The 25,466-nt window shown below is 36.6% G+C and overlaps 1 protein-coding gene across 1 annotated transcript in view; it reads right to left on the minus strand.

The window, feature by feature from the left end:
- LOC136403318 (uncharacterized) overlaps positions 1 to 25,466 on the minus strand; it is a 145,221-nt gene that overhangs the window by 100,177 nt on the left and 19,578 nt on the right. The window contains exons 4-6 of the mRNA XM_066381959.1: positions 24,516 to 24,707; positions 17,665 to 17,832; positions 3,911 to 4,012 (exon numbers count right to left, since the gene is read on the minus strand). Coding sequence (XP_066238056.1) covers positions 3,911 to 4,012; positions 17,665 to 17,832; positions 24,516 to 24,707 — 462 coding nt within the window. The remainder of the gene's footprint in view (positions 1 to 3,910; positions 4,013 to 17,664; positions 17,833 to 24,515; positions 24,708 to 25,466) is intronic.

Below are 25,466 nucleotides of genomic sequence, written 5' to 3' on the forward strand. Positions count from 1 at the left end.
CTGTGGTAATTTTTTTCTTTTATTTCAGATTTTGTTTATATGACTCCATTCTCTTTTTACCTTAGAGAGTCTAGCCAAGTGTTTGTGAACTTTTTCAATCTTCTCAAGAGACTAACTGTGTTATATTAATTTTTTTCTATTTTTTTATTCCTTAATTCATTTGGTTCTTCTCTAGTTTTCAGTTTTCTTCTGCTGACTTTGGGGTGCCTTTGTTCTTCTAGTTGCTTAAGATGTGATGTTTGGTTGTTTACTTGGGATTTCTATTGTTTCTTGATATAAGCCTGTAATGATATAAACTTTCCTCTTATTATTGCTTTCACTGCATCCCAGAAACTTGATATATTGTATTGTCATTTTTATTTGTCTGTATATATCTTTAGATCTCTGCTTTTATTTCTTCTTTGATCCAGTAATATTTTTTTAGAGGTATGTTGTTTAATTTCCACATTTTGTGGGTCTCTATATTTTCTTTTTGCACTTGAATTCTAATTTCAAAGCCTTATGGTCAGAAAATATGCTTGATATAATTTCAGTCTTCCTGAATTTGTTGATGTTAGTTTGTGGACCATATGTTAAACCACAGTATTGTGGACTAGAATATTCCATGCACACTGGAGAACAATGTATAATTTGATATTCTGGGATGAAATGTCAGGTAAATGTGTATTATATCCATCTGATCCAGTGTGTCATTTAAGGTTGATATTTCTTTATTGATTTTCTGTTTGGATGATCTATCTAAACCATCAATGGTGTGTTGAGTTCTCCAAATATGATTGTGTTTTTGTTTGCTTCAATTTTTAGGTCAGTTAGTAAATGTGTAATATATTTTGGTGCTCCCTCGTTCAGTACATATATATTAAGAAGTGCTATGTCTTCTTAATACAATGTCCCCCTTTTCATTATGTAATGTCTATCTTTCTCTCTAGTTAACTTTGTTTTCTTGAAGTCAGCTTGTCAGATACAAGTATGGCTACCCCTGTTTTTCTTTGGATATTATTTGCTTGTAGAATACTTTTCCAACCTTTCACTTTGAATCTACTTTTGTCCTTGCAGCTTAGATGTCTCTTGAAGGCAGTATATGGTTGGGTTTTCCTTTTTGATCCAATTTGCTACTCTGTGCCTCTTTATTGGTGAGGTCAGTCCATTTACATTTAGGCTAATTATTGACAATTGAGAATTTCCTATAGCCATTTTATGTTTTGTTTTCTGGTAGCTTGTGTCTTGTTTGGGTCTTCTCTCTTCTGTTTCTGTCAGTTATTTTTATTTGGTGATATTCCATACTTCTTTCTTTTGTTTATCATTTTTTTAAACTTTGTATATCAGTAGTGGCTTATTTTGTGAGTGGTTGCCATTGGTTATTAAGGGTAAAATGTTCATATGTACAAGAGTACTTTGTCTTATGAGTGATTCTGTACTCCATCCTCCTTTGCTACTCCTCTCCCCTTTTATGTTATTGTGTTACAGATTATTTTTGTTTTTATTGTTACCTTGTTGGAGCTTTTACTTGTAGTTTTGATTTGTTTTGTTCTTTGTGTCTGGTGGAATAACCCCCTTCAGTATTTCCTGTAGTGAGAGTTTTCTGATGACAAATTCTGTCAGCTTCTATATGTCTGAAAAAGTTTTTATTTCTTCATATTTGAAGGATAACTTTGATGGATATAGTATTCTTGGCTGGTAATTTCTCTCTTTCTATACTTTGAATGTTTGAGTCTACTCTATTCTGACTTGTAGGGTTTCTGCTGAGAAATATGATAACCTAATGGGCCTTCCTTTATATATTATGTTCTTTTCCCTAGTTGCCTTGAAGATTCTTTCTTTGTCATTGATTTTTTACAATTTTATTATGATATGCCTTGGAGAAGGTCTGTTTCAGTTGAAGTAACTTGGCATTCCGTTCACTACTTGTATGCGAGAACCTGTAACTTTTTTCACAGGCTTGGGAAGTTCTCATCAATTATTTTTTGAAAAGTCTCTCTATTTCTTTATTCCTCTCTTCTTCTTCTGATATACCCATTATTCATATTTTTCTCTTTTCGGTGAAGATAGTTCTTTTAGAGCTGTATCATTTTTTTTTAATTTATGAGTTTCTCTCTTTTTCTCTCTGTAGCATCTTTAGTTGCCTATCTTTGATGCCACTCATTCTTTTCTCGATCTGGCCTATTCTATTAGCTAAACATGCTAACTCATTTTTCAATTCAGTATTGAGTTTTTTATCTCTGTTTTTAAAGTTTCAATCTTCTTTGTGAAGTACTCATTTTGTTCATTAATTTGTTTTTTTGAGCTTATTAAATTGCATACCAGTGTTTTCTCACATCTCACTGAGTATTTTCTGGAATTCAATTTCTAATTCTTTATCATTTAACTTCAAGTTTTCCATGTGATTGAGAGTGCTTCCTGGAGATTTTAAATTTTCTTCGTAAACTACATCTCTTTCTTGTGTAGCCATGATATTTATTTTATTTTTTCTTGATGGCATTTGAGAGTGGTATTATTAAGAAATCTAACCAAAATCTAGTAAAAAAATTTAAAATATTAAAAAATACAACAAAAATTAAAATTTTTTTTAACAAGTAAAAGATAAAAACCACAAAGAGCATTATCAAAAAAGAAATACAAAACAAACAAAACACCCACAAGAAAATAAGAATAAAAATATAAAAATTAAAGAAAATGAAATTCAAAAGAAATAAAAGATTCCAGCTTTGAGAGTTTCTTTCTGTTTTCTTCCAGAAGTTGGCACTGTACAAGTTTTAGCTCTGTAGAAATTCCTTGGCTGAACTCCACTGAGATGTTGTTGTCACAATGATGTAGGAAGGGCTTCAGTGACATTGTTGGTTAGGGCATATAGTAAGGGATTTATGGCTTTAGCAATGGCAATCTCAGGCCTCGGTAGCTCCTCCCCATGTCTCAACAGACCAGGGGACCAGACACGGAGCTCCTCTGTTCTTCAAGGGAGAAAGTGGATCTGGAGAGCTAGCTGTGGGGTAAGTCTCTGCCACTCTGTACCCATGAGGAGATGGAAGCTGGATCTTGGAGGCTGGGAACTAAACTTTGTTTTTCTCTGTCTCTGTGTTGAGTAGGGGCTGCAGGTAGACTGTGGGAACACTGGCCATGACCCCTGCTGCTGCTTTGGTTAAGTATCTCCCTCTCTGCTCCTCGATCTCATCATTCCTTTTGGCAGAAAGGAGACCCATAACTCTGGGTTTCTTTCCTCTCCAGAACTGACCATGATTGTGTCTAATCTTCTGCCCCCCTCTTCTCAACCCTTCCCACTTTTGGTGATTCCACACACGGATATTTTCAGGCATACCTGTGAGCCCAGCTGGGATTCTTTTGCTGCATTATAGCTGCTCAATTTCTTGAAATTTCAAAGGGAGAGATCAAGGGTATCTCTCACACCGCCATTACTGTGACCTATCCCCAATGTTTTTAAAGCATCTATCTCAGATTATTCTCCTGTTATCAATCAAGGAGCATAGGATCCAACTTCTATTAGGCATCTACTAATCCTTAATTTGCTTGTTAAAAAATGAGATTTGAGAAGCTGTAGTAAAAAATTTAGGAGGAATAGAACTCTTCCCCAAAACTATTAAGAACTAATAAATTGGCAACAGATCATTCTCATCTCCAGAAAACTTGAGCCCCATCTCCATAAATGCAGGTAGGGTTGTTTTTTGGAAGGGAGACCAAGGCCCTATGTATACCAGAGGAGTATGTTCCATTAGGAAAGTACATCTTATAAAAAACATCTGATCAAAATGTGGGCACTTGCTCATCATCGTGAGTTTTTGATAGACTGAGATTTAGAGATTATGTCTATTACACATGTGTGCTTTACAGAATTATGATACCAAAGGCTATTTAGTAGTCTGATTTGAATTAAAGCTGCTATTGTGAGACAACTTACTAGCATCCACTTCTGTTACCATGATTGGTTTGGAGAATTGAATTCGGAAGCCCCAGGGATAATCGCCAATTCCTTTGAAGAGCCTCACGGTTCGCTCCCGAACTATAGAGGAAGCAAAGAGGGCATTCTTTTGAGTTAATCTTTAGGTACTATAAATATAATCATAAAAATAGTTAGAGTTTATTGTTTATTTTATGCCAGGCCTAATAAAAATGTCCTAAGTACTTTATAAGTATTGTCCAATTTAATCTTCTGATTAGCCTATTATTATTATTTATTTATTTGTCTGTTTGGAGAAGAAAAAACTGAGGTACAGAGAGATTAAACAACTCACCTGAGTCACATGGTGAGTATAGGGCACTGTTGACTATTCTGAGGCAGTGTGACTCCCAAAAGGCAGCTGAACCTTACAGGTCTGAATCACTCGGATCCATAAATAATGGGACACAGTTTCAAGGTTACACATAGAAATAAAAATAATTCTCAGCCATATATTTAGGTCTTATAGAAATCCAGAAAAACCTGAACAACTGAACTTCTTAGAAAAAAAAAAAACAGAAATAGCTGCACCTTTCAGAAATTGTAACTGTAAAGTTGTGCTAGAGTGAAAGTGGAGAGTCTCAGAGAATACATGGTGTTTTACATGGCCCAATGGTTTTAATTGATGTGGTTCAGCCATGTCTGATCTGCTTTTCCATGTATCTCCTCTCTCTTTCTCCTGCTGCCTATAGTCTTTTCTGCATGTGTGTGTTTATATATGTATGTGTATGTATGTATGTGTGTGCCTGTATGTATTTTTCCCCAATGATTTTGGCTTATTCATAACTTTGGCTCACCCATGGCCCTTTTGACATTACCTCAAGACATTTCAGCTTCTGTGCCCACTACCAAGGGCATTTCCTAGTTTAATTTTTGAAAGAGGAAATATCACAGGTCAAACTATCTCTGCTCATAATTCTCTGGGCTGTTCCTCTTCAGAGGTGAGGAAAGGGCAGGATATTGAGGCAGAAAACATGTCTTTTCAAGACTGTTCCTTTTATGGAAGGACATTGTACATAAAGGGAGATGTGAACATCATAGGCATTTTGACTTTTACAGTATATTTCATCTTGTTTTTTCTTTAGAAAAACAATTTATGCCTGAATTGTGCTAGATTACAAAACTAAAGTAAATTATTGGAAGGGTTTAGTTATATCAGAAGGATCCATTTTAAAATGCTTACAAAGTTATCTAAAGAAAAATTATAACAAAATTTTTCAAAATACTGAATAGTAGGTTGTATTTAAAGTCAAGTTCAACAGAAAGAAATACTAATGTAATACTGAGAAAATTAATCTGTCCCAACAATTAGATTGGTCAAAATTTTCCTTCTATTTGTTAATGAATATCTTTAAATGATAAAGAAGAAGTCATAATAAAGTATAATGATGAATAAACATCCTGAGCCTCAGAAGTGAATTATTAGTAATAGCCTTATCATTAGGTCTCTGGGAAAAATGAGGTAATTAATTATAAAATAAGAATGCTGATCTATTAATAAGGCTAGGGTAAATTAATACCTTAAAATGATAATTAAATAGAATACCCTTACATTAAAAATAGGAAGGCGCTGGACTTCTGCACAGCTGTGTGGAGGCTGGGAACAGCTGGGAGATGAGTTCCCAGTTAGGAGCACAGGCCTTCATAAGATGGTTCTCATTTCAGACACCACCTACAAGGGACTTTAGACAATTCTCATATCTGACAAGCTAGCAACAAGTTCAGGGATTCAAAATTACCCCTTTAGCCATTTGACCACACCAGCTCTTGTCTGGAGATTTCTAGTGTTCCCCAGAGGGAGAACAAGTCAGATTTAAGAAGTGAAGACCACCCAATGTCATGTGAATAGGACAACAGGCTCCTTCTGGTTCTTCCTTGGCTGGTGGAGACCTGAAGATGGCAGTGGAGTAGACAGATGCACAGACTCCCAGTTCACACCACCATACTGGATTACAAATTAATTTAGAAACCATATCATGAAAAACCAACGTGGGACTACAAGAACAGCTCTCAAAAACCAAGGTACAAAGAATAAGCCACACTGAACCTGGTAGGGAGCGCCGAGGAGCAGTGAGTCTCCCTTGCTTACAGGAATGGAGGGTGAGTAAGGCTGAGAGCCCAGAAGGGCTCTCACTCCAAGGAAAAGAGCAGAAAATATTGCTCACAGTCACTTCCCTGGGGACCTGGGAATGAGATGTGTTGAAAGGGCTGGCTAGTCTTCCAAAAGGAAAGGAGAGAGAGACAGACAGACAGTGAGGAGAAAAGAAATGCATGGGATGACCTGAGAAGCTGACTTATTCAGTGCTGGAGGTGGCTATATCTGGGGGAGGGGTTGATTCTTCCACATAATACAAGACTAAAGTAGTTCCAGGTGACCCATCTCCAGACATTTCTCCAACTCCAATCAGTGCAACAAGACACAGTTGAAAACAAGAAGTGGGAAGGAGGGACAGTAACTCAGGTCTTCATATGGAGATCTGAGATACACCTCCCCCTACTGAAGCTGAGAAAACACCCCACCCCTGGAGAGAGTAACTGGCACATCAGGCCTTAAGAGTCTCAGGTTACACTGACCTCATTCATGAATACAGTTTCAAATAAGCCCCCTGCTGAGATCAGTAAACAAGACTACCACATTTTAAGAAAACTGAGAAGAAAACAAACAAATCAAGACTTCAAAGTGGCTCTACTAGAAAAGCCAGATCCAACAGTGGATTACAAATAACAGCTGATGCCAACCCAAGAAGACCTAGAAATGACACAACTGAAAATTGGAGGCAGGCAACACCAAGCCTAGACTCAACCAGCTCTACAAAAAATAAGCCCAAATACATAGACATAATGAGAAGACAGGAAGTGCAATCCAAATGAAACCAAAAGAGAAACCTCCAGGAAATGAACTGAGTGATATGGAAATAACCAAACTTCTGCATGCAGAGTTTAAAATAATGATTGTTAGATGCTTAGGGATCTTAGAACAACAATATATAATCATTACGAACACCTAAATAAAGAAATAGCAAGTATAAAAAAGGACATTGAAATATTAAAAAAGAATCAGTCGGAGATGACAAATACAATATCAGAAATGAAGACCACAATGGAAGAAATTAAAAACAGGATGGCTGAAGCTGAGGATTGATCAGCACCTTAGAGGACAAATTGAACAAAGGCATGGAAGCAGAGCAGAAAAAAGAAAAGAGACATAAAATATCTGAGGAAACTAAGAGTTCTGTGACAACATGAAGAGAAATAACATCCACATCGTAGGGGTTCCTGAAGAAGAAGAGAAAGAACAAGGGATAGAGACTTTGTTCAATCATATCATAGCTAAAAACTTCCCTAATTAATGAAGAAAAAACTCTCACAAGTTCAAGAAGCACAGAGAACTCCATTAAAGAGAAACTCAAAGAAATCTACACCAAGACACATCATAATTAAAATACCAAAGCTAAGTGATAAAAAAAAAATATTAAAAGCTGCTAGAGAAAAAAAGGCTATCACCTGCAAAGGAGCCTCCATAAGTATAACATGCGATTTCTCAACAGAAACACTTGAGGCCAGAAGGGAATGGCAAGAAATATTTAAAGTAATGCAGAACAAGAACCTACAACCAAGACTACTTTATCTGGCAAGGCTATCATTTAAAATTGAAGAAGTAAAAAGCTTCCCAGGCAAAAAAAAAAACCCTCAAGGAATATATTACAACCAAACCAATGCTGCAGGAAATGTTAAGGGGCCTGTTATAAACAGATCAAAGTGGGAAAAGAATATAGCAAAAGAAAAATACAGCTTTAAAGAATAAAATGGCAATAAACAAATACATATCAATAATAAGCTTAAATGTAAATGGATTAAATGCTCCAAACAAAAGACATAGAGTAGCTGTATGGTTAAAAAAACAGTACCTGTACATATACTGTCTAAAAGAGAAACATTTTAAAACAAAAGATGCACATAGATTGAAGTTAAAAGGATTAAAAAAATATTTCATGCAAATGGAAATGCAAAAAAAGCTGGGCTAGCATTACTTATATCAGACAAAATGGATGTTAAAACAAAGAATATAGTAAGAAATAAAGAAGGCCACTACATAATGACAAAAGTAGCAATCCAACAGGAAGATATAAACATTATAAATATCTATGCACCTAATATAGGAGCATCTAAATATATAAAGCAGACTTTCATGGATATAAAGGGTGAGATTAACAGCAATACTATAATAGTAGGGAATTTTCATACCCCACTAACATCACTAGACAGATCCTAAAGAAAGAAAATTAACAAAGAAACAGCAGATTTAAAGGACACACTATATCAACTGGATTTAATAGATATCTTCAGAACCTTTCACCATAAAGCAGCAGAATATACATTCTTTTTAAGTGCTCATGGGACATTCTCTAGGATAGACCACATGTTAGGGCACAAAAGCGGTCTGAACAAATTTAAGAAGATTGAAATCATATCAAGCATTTTCTTTGATCACAATGTCATGAAACTAGAAATGAACCACAACAGAAAAGCTCAAAAATTCTCAAACACATGGAAACTAAATAGCAGGTTATTAAATAACAAATGGATTAAGAATGAGATCAAAGAAGAAATTAAAAAATTCCTAGAAACAAATGATAATGAATATACAACAACTCAAAATTTATGGGACACAGCAAAAGCAGTACTGAGAGGGAAGTTCCTAGCACTACAGGCATACTTTAAGAAGTGAGAAAAAGCTCAAACAAACAACATAACCCTGCATATAATAAAGCTAGAAAAATAACAGCAAGTAAAGCCCAGATGTAGTAGAAGGAAGGAAATAATAAAGACCAAAGTGGAAATAAATGACATAGAGGCTAAAGAAACAATACAGAGGTTAAATGAAACCAGGAGCTGGTTCTTTGAAAAGGTAAACAAGATCGATAAACCTTTAACTAGACTCACCAAGAAAAAAAGACAGAGGACTCAAATAAATAAAATTAGAAATGAGAGTGGAGAAATAACAACTGACACAACAGAAATACAAAATATTGTAAGAAAATACTATGAAGAATTGTATGCCAAAAAACTAGACAACCTAGATGAAATGGACAAATTACTTGAAACACACAATCTTCTAAAAATCAATCTCGAAGAACCAGATAACCTAAACAGATCAATTACAACAAATGACATCAAAACAATTATCAAAAAACTTCCAACAAAGCAAAGTCCTGGGCCTGATGGCTTCACAAGTGAATTCTACCAAACATTCAAAGAACTAACTCTTATCCTTCTCAAGCTATTTCAAAAAATTCAAGAGGAAGAAAGACTTCCAAGCTCCTTTTATGAGGCAGCATAATTCTGATTCCAAAACCAGGCAAAGACAACACAAAGAAAGAAAATTATATGCCAATATCCCTGATGAATATAGATGCTAAAATCCTCAACAAAATATTAGCAAACTGGATCCAGCAATATATGAAAAAATCATACACCATGATCAAGTGGGGTTTATTCTGGGGAGGCAAGGCTGGTACAATATTCACAAATCAATCCATGTGATTCATCACATAAACAAAAGGGAGAAAAACCACATGATAATTTCAATAGATGCAGAAAAAGCATTTAATAAACCCAGCACCCATTCATCATCAAAACTCTCAGGAAAGTGGAAATACAGGGAACATATCAACATGATAAAGGCCATCTATTATAAACCCACAGCCAACATCATACTCAATGGGCAAAAATTAAAAGTAATCCCTTTAAGATCAGGAACAAGGCAGGGGTGCCCCCTTTCACTACTCTTATTAAACATAGTACTGTAAGTCCTAGCCACAGCAATCAGACAAGAATAAGAAATAAAAGACACCCAAATTGGAAAAGAAGAAGTAAAACTGTCATTATTTGCAGATGATATGATATTGTATATAGAAAATCCTAAAGTTGCAGTCAAAAAACTACAATACCTGATATTTGAATTCAGTAAGGTGGCAGGATATAAAATTAATACTCAGAAATCAGAGGCATTTTTATACACCAACAATGAACTGTCAGAAAGAGAAATTAAGGAAACAATCCCCTTCACTATTGCAACCAAAAAAATAAAGTACTTAGGAGTAAATTTAACCAAGGAGATTAAAGACTTGTACTTGGAAATTTTAAAACATTGATAAAAGAAATCAGGGAAGATACAAACAAGAGGAAGCATATACCGTGCTCATGGTTAGGAAGAATAAACATCATTAAAATGTCTATATTCCCAAAGCAATTTATAAATTCAATGCAATACCAATTAAAACACCAATGTCTTACTTCAAAGATATAGAACACATATTCCAAAAATTTATATGGATCCAAAAAATAACACAAATAGCCACAGCAATCTTGAAAAGGAAGAATAAAGCAGGAGGTATCACAGTTCCTGACATCAAGTTATACTACAAGGCCATTGTACTCAAAACAGCCTGGTACTGGCATAAGAACAGGTATATAGATCAATGGAACAAAACAGAGAACCCAGAAATAAACCCACAGCTTTATGGACAACTGATATTTGACAAAGGAGGTAAGAGCATACAATGGAGTAAAGACAGTCTCTTTAACAAATGGTGTTGGGAAAATTGGACAGCTACTTGCAAAAAAATGAAACTAGACCACTATCTTACACCAGTCACAAAAATGAACTCAAAATGGATAAAAGACTTAAATGTAAGCCGTGAAACCATAATCATCTTAGAAGAAAACATAGGCAGTAAGCTCACCGACATCTCTTGCAGTAATATATTTGCTGATTTATCTGCATGGGCGAGTAAAATAAAAGACAGGATAAACAAATGGGACTATATCAAACTAAAAAGCTTTTATACAGCTAAAGACAATAAGAACAGAATAAAAAGACAAACCACATAATGGGAGAACATATTTGACAATACATCTGAGAAGGGGTTAACCAAAATTTATAAAGAACTTGTAAAACTCAACACCAGGAAGACAAACAATCCAATCCAAAAATGGGCAAAAGAAATGAATAGACACTTCTCCAAAGAGGACATACAGATGGCCAATTAGGTATATGAAAAAAATGCTCAACATCACTAATCATTAGAGAAATGCAAATTAAAACTACAATGAGATACCTCCTCACACCAGTCAGAATGGTGCTCATCAACAAAACAACACAGAATATGTGCTGGTGAGGATGTGGAGAAAAGGGAACCCTCCTACTGCTGGTGGGAATGCTTACTGGTGCAGCCACAATGGAAAACAGTATGGGGATTCCTCAAAAATTAAAACTCGAACTGCCTTTTGACCCAGCTATCTCACTTTTAGAAATATCCCCTAAGTATAGCACTGTTCTAAAAGGAGAAATGCACCTCCATGTTTATGGCAGCATTGTTCACAATAGCAAAGGTCTAGAAACAGCCCAAGTGTCCGTCAGTGGACGAGTGGATTAATAAGCTTTGGTACATATATACTATGGAATACTACTCAGCCATAAGAAATGATGACATTGGATCATTTGAAATAACATGGATGGACCTTGATAACATTATACTGAGTGAAATAAGTAAATCAGAAAAAACTAAGAACAATATGATTCCATACATAGATGGGACATAAAAATGAGACTCAGAGTCATGGACAAGAATGTGATGGTAACTGGCAGGGGTAGGGAGGGAGGATGGAGAGGGAGAGTTTGCGGGGAGGGGAGGGGCACAAAGAAAACCAGATAGAAGGTGACAGAAGACAATTTGACTTTGTTTGAGTGATATGCAACATAATCAAATGTCAAAATAATCTGGAGATGTTGTCTCTGCACATATGTATCCTGATTTATCAATGTCACCCCATTAAAATTAATTAAAAAATAAAAACATAGTTTAAAACAAACAACAAAAATAAAGAAAATTCTTTCTAATTGTAAAAAAAAAAAAAAAAAGAAAGAAAAAAGAAAGTAAGGCCCTGGCTGGTGGCTCAGTGAATAGAGAGTTGGCCCAGCATATGGACATCCCGGATTCAATTCCTCAATTCCTAGTCAGGGCACACAGGAGAAACGGCCCTCTGCTTTACTTTCTCCTCCCTTTCCCCCTTCACTCCCTCTTCTCCTTCTGCAGCCAGTGGCTCCATTGGTTCAAGTGTGGCCACAGGCACTGAGGATAGCTCAGGTGGTCCTAGCATAGCAGCCTTCTCTGCTAAAAGTAGCTTGTTACTTGAGCATCAGCCCCAGGTGGGGTTGCTGGGTAGATCCCTTTTGGGCCACAAGTAAAAGTATATCTCCCCTCCTCTCACTTCAATAAAAAGGAATACATTAGAATTTATGGGTCATATGTTTTGCTGCTTCTTTTCAACTCTTCTTTTGTATTTTTGTTTTTCACTTCTTATTTTTCAGATAGAGTTTTATCTTCCTCTGGGTCGGATATCAAGAACATTTATTTATTGCAGGGTTGCATCACCTCTAGGTACATGTTCGAAGGTTATTAAAAAAATAAGTAATACAGACAAAATATGGATAGAACTAGAAGCAATCAAGAGGTCCAAGAAAGTGGTGAGAATTTAAGAGGACCACAAGTGTATTTTGAGTGAGAAACGACCTTTTCCAACTTCCTACTTGAGGAATTTCCTCCCTGTCATCTTGGACAGATGGTCTAGTTGGGTAAATCCTTAATCTTCAGAAATATATTATTATTATAAATTTACATTATATTTTGCAGAGTTTGTAACAAGATTTGCCATTATTTTATTAAAATTTCTCCAAGATATCCTGGGGGGTAAATCAATACTTCTTAAAAATTAAATTTTCTATAAGAAATGACAGACAGTAAAATATTAGTCAATCTGTACAAATGTGCTTGGATTTGACCAGCTCTTTGGTAAGCCAGGGAATAAAAAATGATGAAAAATAAGGGAAAAAAGCATCTTTGTCTTGAACAATTCATTGTAGCCTAATAACAGAAGTTGTTCATTCACAAATATTTACTGAGTACCTATTATGTACCTAGTGTTTTCCTAGGTACTAGGACTGTAGAGGTGAAGACAGACAAGCAGCGGCAGATTAAGGTGGATTGAGGCCCCAGTGTAGAAGAAAATATTGGGCCCCTTAAAAAAAAAAGAGAGACAGGGAGAATAAAAATACATGTTAACCATATTTTTAAATAAATAAAAAATATCATGTACTATTAATGATAAATTACACATTAGAAACCAAACTTGGTGCCATTAGAAAAAAGTGTAAAGTTAGGGTTTTGCGGGGCCCTTCAGAAGTCGGGGCCCAGGGCACACGCCTGGTGTGCCTGTCGTTAAATTCACCTCTGCAGACAAGAGACTTTTTCTCACAGAGTTTTCATGATAGACGTTGGCTGCGAAAGTTGACAAACATTCAAAGACAAGAAGGATAAAGTTTCCTCGTGTGGATTCCTGAAAGAATGTTAGTCTTTTTAAATGTCTGGAGAAAAAATACTGTTTTTCTGTCATTGAAAACAACATCAGGAAAAGCATACCGAAGTTGCTGTGAAGGTGTTATTGTATTCCAGCCCTAAAATTAGGTCCTCTGCTGTAGTCTCTGCTCCTGGGAAGATCTCTGTCATTTGATAGTATAATTCCCTTGTGACAGTCATTTTATGTGACTGTTTGGACTGCCACTTTACTGGATCTCCGCATAATTTAAGAAACAGAACTGGGAAATCCAAAGCTACCAAAATGAATGTGTTAACAGTCTGCAAATAGGCTGGTAGCTAATCGGGGCAAAAAAGAAAATTAGAAAACTTATTTCTGACTTCTGTAGAAATTATTTTTAATATCCCCACTTGTCAAAACTTCTTGCTTTCTCTAGGTCTGCCTCTTGATACTGTCTTTTACTTTTGACATATTGAGTACCCAACAGATATTTGTTTAATGGAATATTTTTACTGTGTCGATTCAAATTAAATCATGTTTGCTGTTTTTTTATATTATATGTGATTATTAATTATGAGCAATTCAATAGAGTCTGTAAAGGGTGAATTTTAGCACTCTCCTGAGGAAGAAGATGATCAGAATGTTCTAAAACATGTTTCCCTTCTATTCTAAAGATGATTTCCTCATATTCTAAGATTTCTAGTACTGGTTTCCCTTGCCACTGTCTGGTGGATAATTCTACGAGTGCCATAAAGCTGCTGAAAAGCCACAAATAAATGTCATTGGCTTTTCAGAAACTATGTGGGCACATCTTCAAGTAATTAATCCCCTCAAATTGCACTACCTTGGAATCATCTTTTAACTCTTTGAGTTGTGAGTTTTTTTCATGCTTGCTGACCCCGGGAGTGAGTTTTTTATTTTTCAAAAAATAAAATTAGTTACAGTTATAGTTTTATTAACTCAAAATCATGTTTGTTTGATAACCAATTTATGAAAATAAGAAGAATATACATTTGCCTTTTTTAAATGTTGCCTTACACATTTTAAAAATAAATCAATCATACTCTGGATGGTCAGGAGGCACGAGGACGTACATGAATGTTTGTACTTCTCAAAAGGTTAAATGTAAAAGTTCAAATAAAGGGTAAATATCTCCATAAATGTAACACCACTCATACATTGGAAATACCCTAACATTTTCTTGTAGCTCAGGCAGTACACTGTTGTAGTGATGCAGACCTTTGTTTATCTATTTTTCCAATTCATAGAAGAGGTCTTTTAGGAGATTACGGATTAGATTTTTTTTAAGGTGTAAAATTTATTCATACAAAATATATGCTAGTAGATATAAATTAGTATTACAATACTTTAAAACGCCAGTAGGTGAATATTTTTCAGTTTTAAAATTACTGATTTGTCTACAAATCACCTTTCCTCCCAATCTCAATCTTCTTTATTAATCTCTTAATATCACATAGCTAAGAACATATGCACTTTATATATGTAACACTTCAAGTCTTGGTAACAATAAGAACAACTAGTACATTCATAAAACTCACTTGTGACATCTAAACATTTTATACATATAAATTATATATATATATACTCAAATATGTATATGCATATATTTGTGTATGTACATATATATATAATATATCAAAATTTTTCTTAAAATTGAACAAATTTTTTTTTTCCTAAAGAAAATGATAGTGAATTAACCAAGTGCTTGTTCTTTTGCTGACCGTAAGGTGTAGATAAGGTGATGGTTTTGATGCCTGTACTAAAAATGTTAAGTACCTCTTTGTAGAATCTATCAAACTCACACTTGTAATTTCTGTGTGTGTGTCTTTAGTAAGTTCCCCGTGCCATTGTAGGCATGATGCTTGTTGAATGCATGATTGTAGAATTAATTTAAAACATTATTTGCAACCTGAATCTTTGTGTGCTTCAGCTAAATTGCTATTAATCAAGGTTATTTATTTATATTGGTAGAGTTAGATACTGAACAAAAGTTCTACACTTTAAACCTTGCTGCAAAGATTAGACTAGTATAATAATTTCACATGCTGGAATTTGTAATTCTGGCATAAGTATTTTTTTTTGTTTGGTATTTTTCCCAAGTTAGAAGTTAGAAGCCGGGAGGCAGTCAGACAGACTCCTGCATATGCCTGACTGGGATCCATGTGGCATGCCCACCAGGGAGTGATGTTCTGCCTGTCTGGGGCATTGCTCTGTTGTGGCCAGAGCCATTCTAGCACCTGAGGCGGTGGCCATGGAGCTGTCCTCAGCGCCCAGGCCAGCCCAGGCCAACTTTGCTCCAATGGAACCTTGGCTGTGGGACGAGAAGAGGCAGACAGCGAGGAAGAAGAGGAGGAAGGGTGGAGAAGCAGATGGGTGCTTCTCCTGTGTGCTCTGACCAGGAATCAAACTCAGGACTTCCACACGCTGGGCCAATGCTCTATAGCTGAGCCAACCGGCCAGGGCTGGTATAAGTATTTTTTAAAAACTCATTGAGTTGTTATTGCATTAGAAATATCACATAAGTTTAGTAAACTAAAAATTAATTTCATAAAAACCATCATGAGCCATTAGAATGTTAATGAAGTCTATAAAAATATTAATATTATTAAATGAAGGTATAATTATTAAACAATTATATTACTAAATATAAAATGTAAGCTATAAATGTTACATATCAACCTATATGTAAGATAACATCAAATGCATATTTCATGTATGTTTAAAACAAGACTAGACCCATGTATAATAAAAAGATAATGCAGAAACAAAATTTTATATTTTGGTGTTGGAACAATGAATAATAATTTGTTACTTGTTTATACTCTGCAGTACTTCTTTTTTTTTTATTAAGTGAAAGCCGAAGAGGCACAGAGACAGACTCCCACATGTGCCACAACCAGGATCCACCCAGTGAGCTCCCTACCAGATGATGCTCTGCCCATCTCGGGCCACTGCTCCATTGCTATTCAACCAAGCTATTCTAGTGCCTTAGGTGAGGCCCATGGAGCCATCCTCAGCACCTGGGGCCAACTTGCTTGAACCATTTGAGCCATGGCTGTGGGAGAAGAAGGGAGAGAGAGGAGGGGGAAGGCTGGAGAAGTAGATGGTTGCTTCTCATGCCCTGACCCAGAATCAAACCTGGGACTTGCACATGCCAGGCTAATGCTCCACCACTGAGCCATCCAGCCAAGGCCTCTGCAGTAAATTTTTGAAAAATAGTATTTTTTTTTAAATAAATTTTTATTAATGGTAATGGGATGACATTAATAAATCAGGGTACATATATTCAAAGAAAACATGTCTAGGTTACCTTGTCATTAAATTATGTTGCATACCCCTCGCCCAAAGTCAGATTGTCCTTTGCCACCCTCTATCTAGTTCTCTGTGCCCCTCCCCCTCCCCCTAACTCTCCCCCTGTCCTCCCTCCCCCCACCCCTGGTAACCACCACACTCTTGTCCATGTCTCTTAGTCTCATTTTTATGTTCCACCAATGTATGGAATCATGTAGTTCTTGTTTTTTTCTGATTTACTTATTTCACTCCTTATAATGTTATCAAGATCCCACCATTTTGCTGTAAATGATATGATGTCATCATTTCTTATGGCTGAGTAGTATTCCATAGTGTATATGTGCCACATCTTCTTTATCCAGTCTTCTATTGAAGGGCTTTTTGGTTGTTTCCATGTCTTGGCCACTGTGAACAGTGCTGCAATGAACATGGGGCTACATGTGTCTTCACGTATCAATGTTTCTGAGGTTTTGGGGTATATACCCAGTAGAGGGATTGCTGGGTCATAAGGTAGTTCTATTTGCAGTTTTTTGAGGAACCACCATACTTTCCTCCATAATGGTTGTACTACTTTACAGTCCCACCAACAGTGAATGAGGGTTCCTTTTTCTCCACAGCCTCTCCAACATTTGCTATTACCTGTCTTGTTGATAATAGCTAATCTAACAGGGGTGAGGTGGTAGAAAAATAGTATTTTTTACTCATAGAATGAAATAGATGACTTTTCCTCCCTTAATCTTAACTCCAATTTTGAAATTATTTTCTGTGTTTGAATGAGTTCTTAAGATCGTTTTTATTTTATTAGCTTCAGATTATTTCACAATATGAAGAACTATATGTATGTATGTGTGTGTGTATATGTGTGTGTGTGTGTATATATGTGTGTGTGTGTATTTGAGCACACATGTCTCTCCAAATGCTATACCCAGTTTGCAAGTTTGCCGACTTCAGAGGCTTGCCTGGAGCCTGGTTACAGATTCTTTAAGACATATATATTCATTTTATCATAATTGTAGAGTTCTTACCAGCTACTGGGCGGGGTTTTTTACTAAGGCATCTGGGACTGTCCTCAGGATTCTCTTCATCTCCTCGAAACACCCATGCGGTTGAATGGAAATTCTCTGTGTAGAAACCTTTTTCCTCAATATCAACTCGAAGGCCCAGATCCACAGAGCAGCCATCTTCTGAGGTGACTGAGGAGCAGAAAGATGATACCAAGAATTAGGGTCTGGCAAGAGCACCATGAGGGCCATTATAGACCTAAAATACTATAAATAAAATAGGTATTGCTTGAGGACCTACACTGTGGGAGTCAGTAGATTACAGACAGCACCATAAATCCTTATGTTGAAGAAAACTATAGAAAAAAATAATTGTTTCTGAGATGTGTATATTAGTAGTTGGCATCAAGAGAAAGCCTCATAAGACTGAGAATTAGCTTTAGAATTCCTTTCAAAATTCCAAGCACAAGGGGAAAAAATCATAACTGTCTCTCTGTGCTTCAAAGAAAGTGCAGCAAAATAAACATACAGCCCTAGAAAACTCTAGATAGAATAAACTCTTCCCTAGATAGAATAAAGTATCTAGGGAAGCATATAAAGTTTTGTCTGACAAGTTTATTCGTAGCAGTATAGGGTTTTCTGTGTATTTGGGAGTCTCTTGGATTGTGTGTAAAGCTGTGCAAGTTAAGAAAATGAGATTGCAGTTTTATATTAGCTTCCAAGTGCTTCTTTGTGACCCTCTTCAGGCAGTTCAAACCAAAATAAAGTTATGCCCCCAGTCTTTCTGTCTTTCAACAGTGCACAATTAACAAGCACCATTTCATAAGCGAAATGTAATTTCAAATGCATAAGTCCATTACATATATTTCTCAACTCCCATGAAGAGGGTGAGATTTGAAGACAACAGATTTCTTCTTAAACAACAACAAAACACTTCACTTTCAATTTCTTTTCACATACTAAAGTTGCTCCCATTCCCTTCTCTTACAAATTGTAGGCAAAACCTTTTCTTTTCTCTCCTCACCCCGTCCAACAGTGCTCAGCTGACCTTCTGCTGAAGGTCATTTTATTCACTCCCTGGAAGAATGGTTCTTCTGTTCTCACTGGTTTTCTCTGGAGAATTGTTCCTAGTAGTTCTTAGCTTTCCCTACATTTACACCTCAGCTTTCCTAGTCCTGGACTGAAGAGTGTAAATGTTAGTTGGTGTCCTGACTCACAGATAGTGTAACAATAGCTTTCTAGCTCATGTATTTGCTTAACTTGTGTAGAAATGGTCGGGGATGGTATGCTGACAAAGCATAGTTTTTCTGCAGACAGTCAAAAACAATGCTTGTTCTTACAGTTTTTATTTTGTACACAAAATGGGATTTCATTAGTCATTTGACATTCATTCGCAGTTTAAACAGTTTCAGGTTCATTCACTCATTTATTAAGTGGAATCGAATTAAAATAATTGTTCTATCCTGAGTGAGGAGCAATTTTAGACACAACGGAGATGAAAAGATTGGTAAGATAGGGATCTTGAGATGAGAGAGTTCAAAGGAAGGAGAGCGGGATTCTGGCTGGAGGGGAAAGGTAGGAGAAAGGAAGAATGTCATTAGACTGGACCCTGAGGAGTGGGCTAAATTTCTACAGGAAGACAGGGCTGTGGACTGGTAGAGAAACAGGATCTAGGTAAGTAGGCCGCAGGGGGGAAACAGGTACCAGAAGGATAGGTCATGTTGATTGAATACATACAATTTTGGTGTGTAAAAATTAAGTGAATGATGTATAGGAATATTTTGTAATAACAAATTTGGAATGTAAATGATATGAGAGCTTTAAGGGATATCTTCTTTATTAACACAAAATTGATGAACACTTTAGAATAGAATATTTTAACTTAGGATGTGGGATGCTAGTATCCATGTACCATATTTGAAAAATCTTTTAAGGATATTTGCATTTATTTTTTGGAATAAGTCTGAGTGTGACATTTGAGTTTATATGGTGGAAAATGTAAACCAAAAATATGATAATAATTTACTGACCCATCTTTTTGAGTGTTAAGCCTATATCCAAGCTGCTTCATATGTAGTTGTTGCTAAAGTTGCAGAAAGGAATTTAAAACATCTCCCTTTATGATTTACTTTTATATCCTTGGCCTTAAATATTTAGTTACATTTTAATATTTATGACTATAATGTACACACATTCCTGGACCCATGGATTTATCTTTATTATTAAATTTTTCTGAACAGTAGCTGTCCATAGTGGATATGTAATCATCCCCCTATTATGTAAAGGTCTGAGGGTGGCCCTATATATTATAGTGATCATTGTTTCTAACAGCATGCATGAAACTGTTAAAACAGCTCACTTATTTACAAACAGATTTGCTTATGTGGATGAGTAGTTCTCTGTTCATGCAGTTACTGAGACAGAACTAATCAGCATACACTTACATACACTGAGACATAAAGTTTGTGTTAAAATCCAGTGAAGCAGCGAGCCACATGCCTGCTGCACCTTTGAACTACTAGATTTCTCAATAACCATCCTTGTGGAACTTTGAGCCAAACAGAAAACATCCAAATGTGACTTTGTCAACAAAATTTGGCTTGCCAGATGAGTCTTTTAATAAATAAAACCTTAACAAAGAATGAGCTCTTATATATCTTGGTATTACTAAAATTGTATTTGTACTTCTGTGCTTTTGAGAATTTTAAATGCTTCCCTTTTTCTTGATGTTAGAATAAGAAAAAAAATAAATAAAATACTTAGCTCAGTTCCAGGTGTCTAGATATTCTCTCTCTTTCATCCCACTGTACCACTTGAGGATCTAAAAGGTGGTATCTGTTGGAGCAGTTCCCTGTTTGGACTTTCCCAGAGAAAGTAACCAAGATCAGATCTGAATGGTCCAGCCAGAGGCAGTGAGCTGCAGTGTTCAAGAGCATAGACTCCGGTCAGGTGGTCTGGGTTTGAAACCCACTCCACCACTAACTATAACCAGGTGACATTGGGCAAGTCACTATCCTCTCCATGACTCAGATTCCTCATTTGGTAAAGTGAAGATGAAAATATAGTATTTAATTCACAGTGCTGTTGAAGAATTGATCAGCTAGCACATTGTAAAGCCTGGCATAGTAGGACAATGTAACTTTTAGCTCTTATTAGAAATTGAGAATGCTTTGCTGTCCTCCTTTCTTCCTTCCCCTCCCTTGCCCTCTCCCTCTTTCTGTCTCCAACTCCCCCCACTGTTTTCTTATTTCCATGCAGACTCATATTTTAAAATACATTTCCATAATATTTTTTTATAGCTGAACGAAATAAGGAAAATGCTATTAATTATCCTAACACAATTAGACCAAAATTGTTGCCATACTGCTTGTGATACCGGAGTCATTTGAAATTATAAAAATCTCAGCCTGCAGGCCCTGCTGACTTCAGTTTAAAACCTTCAGGTTATTTACCTGGTGTGCCTTAGTCAGCATTCCCCACAGCCTGGATGGATTGATCAATGGTGCCCACACGCGTAAATATGTCACTCCTAATGTCTTTTCCAGTTAATACGTAGGAAGTCAAAAATGAGTGAGACTAACGGACTGTAAAGCACCAGCTGTAATGATGCTCGATAAAGCTGTCAGGTTCGAAACCATAGATTAGCAGCACACCCTGACTCTATAAATGAGACAAAATTTAAACCACACATTAAACTGCAGCAGCCCCTTAGTAAAGTGCCATCTGTACTGAAAAGCCACCGAAGACACACAGAGTGCCTTCCGAGTGTCTGTGGCTCAGCCAGGAAGCTCTCTGAAGCCCCTCCTTTTGGGTTTTATGAAGGATTCATCATAAAGGCAGGATTGATTCAACCTTCAACTCCTTGCCCCTCCTTGGAGGTGGGTGGGAGTGCTGAAAGTTCCAACCCCCTAATCATATAGTTACCTGGGCAAGCAGTCTGACGCTAGTTACCAAGGCCTTTCCAAAAGTCACCTCATCAACATAACAAAAGACACCTTTGTTGCTCTTATCACAGGCTCTTCCAAGGGTTTTAGGAACTGTGAGTCAGGAACCAGTGGACAAACACCAAATATATATGAGAAATATATTTTGTTCATCTGAATTAGTAAATATATACTTCTTATAAATCACAATATTGCAACAACATGGTCTTTTACTTTTTAAAAAAATGAATTTTGCTCAGGTTTCAGTGTGATTGTCTTTCCTAAACAACTGGTGGGTTTTTGTCAATAATATAAAAATGACAAATGTCTACTAATTGGGTAAGTATCTTCTAATAATTTTAGCTCTTAGAATTTTAGAACCAGATTAGTAGTTGTATGTACTTGTTGGGCAAATGAGTTTGTAAAATTGGTGTTATTTGAGTTTGTTCACTTTTTGTTTAAAATGACGCTGGGCAGTGCCAGGTATGCGATCTGTGAAATTGCTAATTATCTTCCTGCTTGGGAAGAGTCATGCTATGCTAATGCAGGGGTCCCCAAACTACTCGGGCCGCTTGTGGCCCCCTGAGGCCATTTATCCCGCCCCCACCGCACTTCCGGAAGGGGCACCTCTTTCATTGCTGGTCAGTGAAAGGAGCATAGTTCCCACTGAAATACTGGTCAGTTTGTTGATTTAAATTTACTTGTTCTTTATTTAAAATATTGTATTTGTTCCCGTTCTGTTTTTTTTACTTTAAGATATGTGCAGTGTGCATAGGGATTTGTTCATAATTTTCTTTATAGTCCGGCTCTCCAATGGTCTGAGGGACAGTGAACTGGCCCCCTGTATAAAAAGTTTGGGGACCCCTGTGCTAATGTCTGCTGGAGAGATTTCTGAGCCAGAAAAGTTTTAAAAAGAAAGGAGAGGAAGGAAGAGAAGGACAAAGAAGCCAGGATGGCAGGGAAAGAGAGAGAAGCCAGTTTTGCAGAGTAAGAAGCCATGTTGGCAGATGGGGAACCAGAGGTGAGGGACTTTGGGACTGGTGAGGCCTTTGATTCTAGGAGGAACCGGAGAAGATTCTTCTGGTTGTGGTGCTGGATAATGTGTCAGTAGTTTTGTGAGCTCTGAATAAATGAAGAGGGAAGTGTTTTTCCTGTGTGTTTGCTCGTCAGCTGGTGTGAGTCTCAAATAAAGGAATGGCCCAGCATTTTTTGGCTCCATTGTTCCTTTACCATTTGCCCAAATCTAATGGGAACCTGCATGTGCATGGCCACGACAGCCATGACTACTGGCCGTACAGTACTAAATCTAATGATGCTGACCTCTATTTTTTTAAACCATATTTTTCTTTCAGTTACCATTAATTGTGAGCTGAGGTATAATGCTAATTTAATAGCACCCTTTCAATAGCAAGGGAAACATTATCTCATTAACATATACACCAAAAGGCCCTGGCCGGTTGGCTCAGTGGTAGAGCATCGACCTGGTGTGCAGGAGTCCCAGGTTCAATTCCTGGCCAGGGCACACAGGAGAAGCGCTCATCTGCTTCTCCACCCCTCCCCCTCTCCTTCCTCTCTGTCTCTCTCTTCCCCTCCCGCAGCTAAGGCTCCATTGGAGCAAAGTTGGCCTAGGCACTGAGGATGGCTCTGTGGCCTCTGCTTCAGGCACTAGAATGGCCCTGGTTGCAACAGAGTGACACCCCAGATGGGCAGAGCATCGCCCCCTGGTGGGCATGCCTGGTGGATCCCAGTTGGGTGCATGCGGGAGTCTGTCTGACTGCCTCCCCATTTCCAACTTCAGAAAAATACAAATATATATATATATATATATATATATATATATATATATATATATACACCAAAAGATACTTTCTTATTTCAGAAATGTTAAAAGAAGAATAAATTTGTTTCAAAAATGGTAATCTTGTTTTTTACTGTATGCATTCTTTTGTAAGCCAACTCTAATTCTTTAAAGAGGGACACAAGTTTAATTCAGCAAAGAGCCCTATACAGGGGGTCTTTCCGTTAGGACACAGTTCCGTTCCTACAACAGAGACATAACCCAAATTTTTGTGTAGGTCAATACACACCCTAGCCTAAGTCACTTATCTATCCTAACACAGTTGTACTATTATAATCTAGAAACGCCCACTAGTGGGCGTTCCAGCTTTCCTGGTGGGTGGTAGCAGAGCAACCAAAGTATAAATAAAAAGATAAACTATAATAAGTTGTTTTATAAAGATTTATTCTGCCAAACAGCGAAGATTCAACATAAAGTACTTGGTAAGTAATTATTATTATATGCTTTAACTTGCTGTAACTCTGCTTTATAAATTTTATAAAGTAAAGTTACTTCCCTACTTTATAAATTATCATTACTGTGGAACTGGTGGGCGGTTAGAAAATTTTACTACTAACAGAGATACAAAAGTGGGCGGTAGGTATAAAAAGGTTGACTACCCCTGATCTAGAACATAGAAAGTCAACTAAGCCACAGAAAAAAAATACCACATATTCTTCCTCCATGCACAACCAAACTAGTTTGCCCACATGGTCCATAAAGCACATCGCTAATGACATAAGCCAAAGCTCTCATGTCTCAGTTTCCTAAAGTTCTTATGGGAGTGAGCAGCATAAAGTCCAACTGTCGTATGTTGAGACTGTTGTAAACTGAGGACCCCTTGTAGTCAGTTATTTCAGTTTCTGAAGAGAAAAGCAGCCTTATTAGCAGTTATATGTTTAGAAGGAGATAATTTACCAAGTTGGGATTCATAGTGGCTTATAAAAAGTTGATTCTTCCAAAAATATCTTTCATATAAAAGCATAATAATCATCACATTGTCATGCTCAAACAGCAGGGTTTATATCCGGAGATAAGAGAGAGGGGACCTGGTTAAGTTTTAGTAGTTGTTGCTTTTGCTCTGGTTTTGGAAAAGAAGGTGATTGTCTACTCACTGGATCCTTCAGTGACGTTGCTGGCAAATGAACTTCTCCCTGCAGAGCTGCACCTTTTGCCATCTCTGAATTCTTGCCTCCTCCTAGCCCACGGGTCTGTTGCTTCCTCCTGGGAACCATCACTGGCCCTTGTATCTCTTGGAGCCAATTCCTGGGGTGACTTGGGAAGGTTATTTATTTCCAAATTCTGATCTAGATTAAACCACATTATATATGGAAGTGAGACTATATGTCAAGATAGAATTTCAATTATCCCAATCTTTAAAACAGAATCACTGTAGACTAGATTTAGAATAATAATACTTACCATGTTCGTGATTCACTTTCTAAACTTGTATTACTTAAAAAAGAAGAGCCATATATTTGAAAAATTGATTTATATATAGAAGGGAGGATCACTACGCATTGCTTCAGTTGGATTCAATTCAACAGCTGTTCCTTGGACACTAGCAGTATACACAATACTATATTAATTAGTTACTCTGGAGTAGCAAAGTACAAATAAATTGTTAATTATGTCCCCTGGATTCTCAACAGGAAGACAAGATATTATTGCCTAAATTAGTTGTATTACAATCTATGATAATTAGCTCACTATTGAACTCAAATTCTTTATGGTTTGACTTCCATTAATCACAAAAATTTAAATTTCTTGAGATTTTTCTTGTTGCATATATTGGTTCAAAATGAGAAAGAGAAATAAATCTCTGAGAACCCTCTTTACCCAAGAATGTACAGACCTGATCTGGCAGAGGAAGAACCCAGAACTTAGTTTTGAGGGATTCATCTAGTATCCCTTCTTTTTTGCCACTGGCTCTTCTGCCTCCCACATGTCCATGCCCACCCTCTCTTGTTTATGTAGTTCAGAAGTCACAGGTTGTTTAATCTTCACTGTCTTCCAAGTCATATAATCTATAGATTTATATATATATATATTTAAATTTTTTTATT

The sequence above is a fragment of the Saccopteryx leptura genome, chromosome 4, assembly GCF_036850995.1.
Source record: "Saccopteryx leptura isolate mSacLep1 chromosome 4, mSacLep1_pri_phased_curated, whole genome shotgun sequence".
Classification (NCBI taxonomy): Eukaryota; Metazoa; Chordata; class Mammalia; order Chiroptera; family Emballonuridae; genus Saccopteryx; species Saccopteryx leptura.